The following is an 8,160-nucleotide window of genomic DNA, read 5'->3' on the forward strand; positions in this document are numbered from 1 at the left end:
ACGAACGTAACTACTAAAACTAAAATAAGTATAAACTAAACTAATAGTATAGTCTATACTACTATTATAGTAGTATATATATATTATTATATATATATATATATATATATATATATATATATAAATAATAAATTAACATGAGGTAAAACAAATGGTGGTCAATACAGTAAAGCCATTCACTGTTATCCTAAACAGTATTCCAAGGAATTAAAGTTTGGATGTTTTTAGAAGGTCATGGTACTCTGTAAAACTTCTAAACATATAATCTGTATAGCAAAAGAAAATTGTTGAATTTCCCACAGAATTGAATGAATATTTTGTTTAAAATGTGCATGAGAAACCTCATTTATGAAAAATGAGATTGAGTTCATGAACTCTTGTAATGATGAACAAATTTTATTGTATCTAATATGCCGAGAATAGTAAACATTGAAATAACTTATTTGGAAATGGAAAGCTTATAACTTGAATCTTTGATTAGTAATGCTCATATCTAAATTCAGTTATTATGTTTTTTATTTAGTGGAAGAACTCTTTTTCTAGGGTTAGCTCTGGTGTATAAATTTGTATGGCTGTGTCTAGAAATATTGATAATTTAGTATTATAATATCATCTTTATATCTACAACTGCATCTGATTTACAAAGCTTTACTATAGTGTTTCATAGTAAGGTTCTTAATCTATAAAAGTTCTAGTCTGAATAAATACAGATCTGTAACTTATGGGCTGAAGTTACCCTGCCCCTATTGGAATTCCCTGTACTTGTTAAAAGACATTCTGGCCTTAATACACAAATGTATTATCTAGTAATAAAATCATAGCCTATAAAAATTCATTCAATGTGAAACATTAGTAATTTTTGTGATTAACATTGTGACAGAAAGTTCTGTGTTTATAGATGCAGTTTAATGATTTAATTGAGTTATTAAATGATCTTGAAATTGTTGATAAAAACTTTTTAATTTTATCAGTTGAAAGAATAGTTGTAAAGATTTTTTTTTTTCCCAAGCAATAATCCTTTATTTGTATGGTGTTTTATGTTATATGTGAATCCAAATTAATCTGGATATAGCATTGTTTGATTGAACCAATTGTACACCAAAGTTTGATAAAAGTGAAATGTGTTTATTTATGATACTTTATATGTCCATATTAGTGTTAAATAAACCTTGTTATCCTAGGGTATTATGTATTGAAATAAAACCCTAGTTCTTTACATAAAATTGTAATATAAAGCGTTTTATAAATAGAAACAAATTTGTTAATTATTATATTTGTGGGAATGATGATTTATTTACTTTGTGGATAATTTAAATGCTCAGTAATTTATTTCTTACCCATAACATGTTCATTGTTGTTAGTGATTTTCTTTAAATGTGTTATGCATTTATTAATTATGTATTTATATATGTATTTACCTAGTTTTTGAAGTGGATTACTTTTAAATTGTCATTCTTACTGTATTTATGTAAAACTTTACTGAATGATGTACTAATTACTTTTTTGGTGTGTTTCCAAATAATTCTTGGACATTCTTAGAATTTTGTACCTTTATTCATTATTTTTTAAACAATGGCTAACTTCCAATATGGTACATTACCTCCATTCACATAAATAGCTATTCTTGTTCAGTGCTGCCTTGTATATGAAAAGCATTTTTTAACATGCAACAAGCCTTGAGCTCTCATCTACCTTATAATCAACTGATTCAAATGCATCATGTAAATCATCATGTGACTCCCTCTATTCGATATTACAGACCTATCAGATGTTTTTGTTGTGCTCTTTGAGTTTGTTCAACTTTGTGATTTTTTTATTATTCCAAAGTGTTTTGTTTTCATTGTTTTTCAACAGATAACGACTTTTGAGATAACTTATTTTCCCAGTTTTTAATTTTTTTTCCATCATGCAATTGTGTTTGATTTTCATTTTCACACAATAAATTCTGAAGTTCAAGTTACCACTTTGGAGATCATACCTTCTACTAGCACACTCACACAGGCTACAGGTGGAGGGGACTCATCCTTGGATTTATTGGCTACCATCCACCGTGAGATTGATTGTTATATAAATCAACCTGCTTCTCCTGATCTTGTCCCTACTCCTTCTGAACGTGCCAAAATTGTTCGGGTCGACAAGGATTTTGATAGCCTTTTTCCTCCACCTGTTTTTGCCATGTCTTCCTATGCCCCTTCTGTGGAATCAGCTAGGCCTAATATGGCTTTTTTAGACATGATTTCTCAAGTATGTTCTATTTTATCCATTTCCCCATTTTTGTATAACCCCGTTCTTCTTTGTTACATGATACTTCCTCCTCTCATTATTTGGTTTTTCCTCTTCCACAGATATTAGGGTTCATGCTGAGCATTTTGTTTCCTTGATGGTTGAGGGTGCCAGCATGCCTTGCCCTACCATCCAGATAGAATGTCCATTTCTCAATTCTCAACAGTTAGAATCAATTTTGCCCATTTTGTCCTGATCATCATGTTCTTTTATCCCACGCCCAATTTTTCTGTCTTCATCTTACCCTATTGACTCTCCTATCGTACTCGTCTACTTTCCACCTCCTTTCCAAGGCAATTCACAAACATCCTGAGCGGTTTTTTAGGGGATTACCTCTCCCTGATTACCTCCACATTGGCACATTTGTCTTCTTCTGCTCTAGCCTTACACCCATGGTTTCTCTGTTGTTAGGATCTTTTGGGGGAGGGATGTAGCCTTGTTCCAGGTTTGTTTACCACCTACTTATCAGCACCTATCCAAAGCAGTACAAGATCTTCTCTTCCAGCAAGCCATCGAACCTGTCAATCATCCTTCTCCTAGTTTTTATTCCATGTTTGCAGTACCCAAGAAAACTGGGGATTGGCGATCTGTGGTCGATTTGTCCCACCTCAATCAATTTTTGGTTCTACCCAGATTTACCGTGGAGTCTTTTCTCACCCCCTCAGGTGTGCTTTTTTTCCGTGTTTCTGGATGACTAAGGTGGAGATCGCGTATGCTTACATGTATATCCCGATATCTCATCAGTTGAAATGCTATCTTCAGTTTATTCAACACAGTGTAGCTTATCAATTTCATGCCCTGCCCGTTGGGCTTGCTTCAGCCCCATATGTCTTTTATAAGGTGGTCAAGACAATCACCCGAAATTTACACGTTCGGGGTTGCACTTCCATCATTACATGGATGACTGGCTTCTGTTAGCTTGTTCCGAACAGGAGTCCAACTTTCACACTCATCTGCTGCTCATGGAGGCAGCTTGTATGGGTTGATTAATCAAGTTGAAGAAGTCATTCCTTATACCTATCCAATATCTTGTCCATTTGAGTGTCCTTTTCAATACTCATCTCAGTTGGGCCCAATCTTCTCCTCTACGACTTTGTTCAATGGAGTTTTCACTTCTCCATGCCCTTACTGCTCCCTCTCTTACAGCCTGTGAGGTTCTATCACTTTTGGGAATGTGATCTTCCATGGAAGCCCTTATCCCCTTGGGTCAAACACATATGCAGTCTCTTCAGTGGACTCTCTATGACCAATGGAATCTTGTGGAGGATCCATTGGAGGCTCCTCTTTCTCTCTCTTCTTCCCTTGTAGATGATCTGCATTGGTGGTTGGACAAGGCTCACATGTCAGCGGGTGTTCCACTTCCTCCTTGTCTGGATTTACATATCTTCATGGATGTGCCATACGTTAATAATGTGTTAAATAAAATACTTGTTTTTCAAGTATGTCGGATAGATCTTGTAAGTTTTTAAGTTTAAACTTTATTATGTGTCACTCCCTTAATAGTGAAGGTACTTCTGAATATATAAAACCATCAATCAGTAACACAAGAAATCGGAGTTATTCCAGTTTTAGAAAACAACCAAGATATATAATCTTTAAAAGTAGCTACTGCAGTAATAACATCCAAAAAATGTAGGGGGATATCTTGTCTCACCAGTACCTACTAAACACAGGTGAAAAACTAGTGATGATACAGTGGTTATGACATAGGTGCTTAATTCCACAACATTCTGAGGCTGGGTTACACTAAGATGTCCATGGACATTTGTGGGTACAATAGTAACCCCTTAAGTACCATGCAGTTATACTGGTAGTGTAATATAATACTAAATTAACAATATGTTTACAATAATTATTATATTACATGAAAACACCAAACCACCCACTTTTAAAATCTTAATGATTCACAATTTATTTAAAGATTCAGGCCTCTCCTTGAACCTATTAAAGCCTATATTTTGAAAATGGTACTATTTTTTTAAATATTAATTTTGGGTAGTTTGATAGTTTATAGGGTTGTTTTGAAAAACCTTTTTTTATAATTTTATCTTTCACTATTTCCTTCTGAATCATTTTTTTAATTCTTAATCTCCCTAAACTCTTTTTCTCATACATCCACTTTCATCCTATTTTTTTATTACCTTAAAGGTGAAATCCCACTCATACCTATAATATTACTCTGTAAAACCAATCAACACATTTATGTTTTATCAGTGTGGGCTACCATAAATATTCACGACTGAAGATGATCTTATTAAGTTATTCTTCCTACATATTCCCAATTCATCCTTGGAAAAGGAAGGTCTAACTTCCAAAGTGCCCTGATAATCAGGTTCTTTCAGAGTATGATCTACCTACAGTGTTTTTAATTATGATGTAAGTGGTAATTAAAATGTTGGTGGTGTTAATTAATCTTGAATGCCTAGATAATAAAACTAGTGCAATTTGATAAGGAATGTAAAACTCTGATTAGGTAGTTGTTAGTTTTCCTTAACTTTATCATTATTGTGATGCCAAAGATCATTTAGTACTTATATCTTGATCTTTTTGACACATCTTTATGAGAGTGGGTATACTCTCAAATATCTACCATTTCTGTAGAGTGAAAGGTTACTAAATTGATAACTCATAAATCCTCTATAACAGTAAATATATGTAACCTGACTTCCATATTTCATTGTTGTTGTTTTAAATTATTTATATTGCTAAGTTAAGAATTTATTTTTTGTTTTGTTTTTAGGAATAAAACCTTTTAGGTGTACTGTATGTGGAGACACTTTTACCAGACAGCATAGCCTGAATTATCATATGTTAATCCATAACAATAAAAGCCGTTTTGTATGTTTGGAATGTGGACGCAACTTCCGCCACCCCAGTCACTATAAGGAACATCTTAGGAGGCATACTGGTGAAACTCCTTATGAGTGTGGAGATTGTGGCCACAAGTAAGTTCTTCAAAAAAAAAGTTAGACAATGTATTCAAACTTCTAAATACTTGCAGTTTTGGTTTTACTCTTAGCTTTAGTATTTGAATGGATAGCTGTATATATGTTAAAGTTTATTTCATTAATATATTAATTTGAGTAGCTCTAAGAATAAATCAGAATAAATAATAAAAATAAATATTTACAAGTTTTATATTCTAGAAGTTGACTGTAATGACTCAAATAGAAAGTAGAATGAATTATGAATATCAGTTCTTTAGTGGTAGACAAACATTTAAAACTAATTTCAGTGAATTATTTAATAAATACAAGTACATTCTTGGAATTTCAGGTTAGCACTTTTTCATGGCATTTCATAGTAAATACATTACAATTCCCTGTATCACTTTGACATGGAAAAACAAATATATAAAAACTGTTGATCCAGTCTAAAAGTAAAATTCTCTCTTTTGTTAAATTTAATGAGATTCTCAGATCCTGTGCTTATTAAAAGTATAGACTGGATGCAAATTTGGGTTGACCATTCACGTGAAACAGTAAAGGTTTTCCTTTTGTCTGGTTCATGTTGTTTTTAGTCACAAGTCATATTTTTGCTTATTTTTTTCACTTACATTGTTTGGTATTATCTATTAGATTCAAAACAAGAAATACATATAAGCGTCATTTGAAAACTCGGCATGGAAAAATGCTTACAGCACAAGGTATTATCACTTTGGCACTGGATGAAATATGTGAGGTGCAGAGTTCTCCAAGGAAGAGGAACCGCCTTGTACGTAAAAAAAACAAGTCTACCCAGTGGCCTGAAGTGAAATACTACAGAGAGATTGATCCCCATATACTGACAGGTACATGTAATGCTGAATGGAACTCATAATGAACTTTTTTCGTTGTTGTTTTGTCAGCTTTCAATTGTTAAAAATCCCTGAGAATTTTAAAATATCCCATTTTTGATTCATAATACTGTTAATATGTTGTATTATTTCTATCAAAATCTGAAATCATCATGATTTTTTGGGGTTTTTTAATGCAATTCCTAATTGTAACAAAGAAAAACAAGCACATAAAGTGATTGTTGCTATGAGACACATATATGTAAATTGTTAAGAATTCAAAAGATTTATGTTGAGGACCCTTTAATTATGTAAATTGTTTTTAAAGGAATGTTCTATTAACATAGTCCTAGAATATGCCAAAAGTAGTATTTGATAGTATTTTCATACAATTTTGTTATCAGTACTGATAAATTGTTATAAATTTCTTTCTTTGAAAAATATGTCACATAATTTTAAATGAAGTTGCTTTATATATATATATCAACAGTCAGAAATTTTAATAACAACTAATTATCCTTGTATCAGAAACAATGCTAATTTTTGCAGTACATTATAATTAATATTTAATAAGCAATTTAACATTTATTGATAGATTAAACATTTCAGTAAATTTTCTCTAAGTTTCTGAAAGTGATCATGAACAATGTATTTGAGCTTAATAATATGTCCTTTTTTTTCATAAGAAAAAAATTCCTATTACATTGAATTATTGCTTCAGTGCCGTATTCTTTAAAGAAGTAGTACTATAAACTTACAAGATATTTTTTGCAGCACAGTCTCAATAACTTATTTTAGTGTTGAACTTTGGTGGCTGCTTGTATGTAAAAAAAAAGTGAGAGTCGTGTTCCTGACTCATGTAAGAAATGTGATATACAGACCTTGGACCAAAAGTTAGGCATGATCTTTTATAATTGTTTTAAAGAACTTTGTACATAAAGAAAGTTTCTGATAATGCCTTTTTTGTCATAAATATGTGTATGAAAACAACAGCAAGTGCTTACCACTATGGCTTTTGATAAGTTATTGTTTGTTTGTCAGCCAGAAAGATAATGTAACTTATTAATACCAATCATTTATAGTTAGATTAGAAATGATCTCATGAAATGTTTTGTGTATTGGGGGGAAAAAAAAAGTTTTCGAAGACAGCTATTAGGTGGAACTAGTTAAGTCTGTAGTGACATTTTCTTTTTTTTAATGTTGAACAGTGTTGTCTTGAACATAATTAGAGGCTCAAATTTCACTTTATGATCCCTTAAGTACACAAGATACTAGCTGCTGATGATGTTATATGCTTTTGTACTGGGCAGCAAATGTTGAAGAGACAAAAAAGATGAGTGTAGAATTTTTTGTGGCTAGTGTTTCTATTGTATTTTATTTATGTTGTCTCAAGGTCGTATTACAAATGTAAAAGTTTTCAACTGTGTGTTGTTATGGTTGCTGCTGAATCGTTTCTCTCCTTTTTTAGCTTATAAGATATTCAGTTAGTAGATAATTAAAGCTTTACATAGTTTTAAGAATTTATCAAATAAAATAGTCTACTCAAACTGCCGTAGTCTTGAAAAATAAATATTGGATATTCAATTTATTCTCAATTGATTATAATGTATCATTAATCACTGCCCATTGTTACATTAAGTAAGGGGTGTCTTTAATAACCATTTTATCAAAAGCATCTGTACAAATTCAATAGTTGATGCAAGGCTGTAAATGAGAGTAAAATGATGGGATGGATTCTTTTTTTACAAATGTATCTTATTCTTCCAGCCTTTGGAAAATATTTAAAATATATGAGTACAGTTTGTAAGGCTCTTATAACTATTATATTTCAGTTACTTTTCTTTAATAGAGAACTTTCGAAAAAGTGAATCAGAATAGGTTTATAAAACAAAGTTTCTTTCTTGATTTGTTCATCAGCTATTAAAACACATACTTGGTGAACATACCAATTGTACTACAATATAGTTAACACATATTGTATGCCTGTCAACCGGATTTCCTTAATATATGAATGTGGTCTCATCAGTTCTTTACTTATGCCACAGTGAACACACACACATTCTTTACTTACGACAGTAACAGACAAATGTTTTTCCTTACAA

At 31.7% G+C, this 8,160-nt stretch overlaps 1 protein-coding gene across 3 annotated transcripts in view; it reads left to right on the forward strand.

Annotated features, from left to right (window-relative positions):
• Positions 1–6,492, forward strand: part of LOC106477908 — a 59,903-nt gene extending 53,411 nt beyond the window's left edge. For all 3 annotated transcript variants that reach the window (XM_022381529.1, XM_022381527.1, XM_022381528.1), the window contains exons 8-9: positions 5,024–5,228; positions 5,862–6,492. In XM_022381529.1, the coding sequence (XP_022237237.1) occupies positions 5,024–5,228; positions 5,862–6,102 (446 nt within the window). In that variant the 3' untranslated portion in view covers positions 6,103–6,492. The remainder of the gene's footprint in view (positions 1–5,023; positions 5,229–5,861) is intronic.
• The last annotated feature ends 1,668 nt before the right edge of the window (positions 6,493–8,160 follow it).

The sequence above is a fragment of the Limulus polyphemus genome, unplaced genomic scaffold, assembly GCF_000517525.1.
Source record: "Limulus polyphemus unplaced genomic scaffold, Limulus_polyphemus-2.1.2 Scaffold171, whole genome shotgun sequence".
NCBI classification, from domain to species: Eukaryota; Metazoa; Arthropoda; class Merostomata; order Xiphosura; family Limulidae; genus Limulus; species Limulus polyphemus.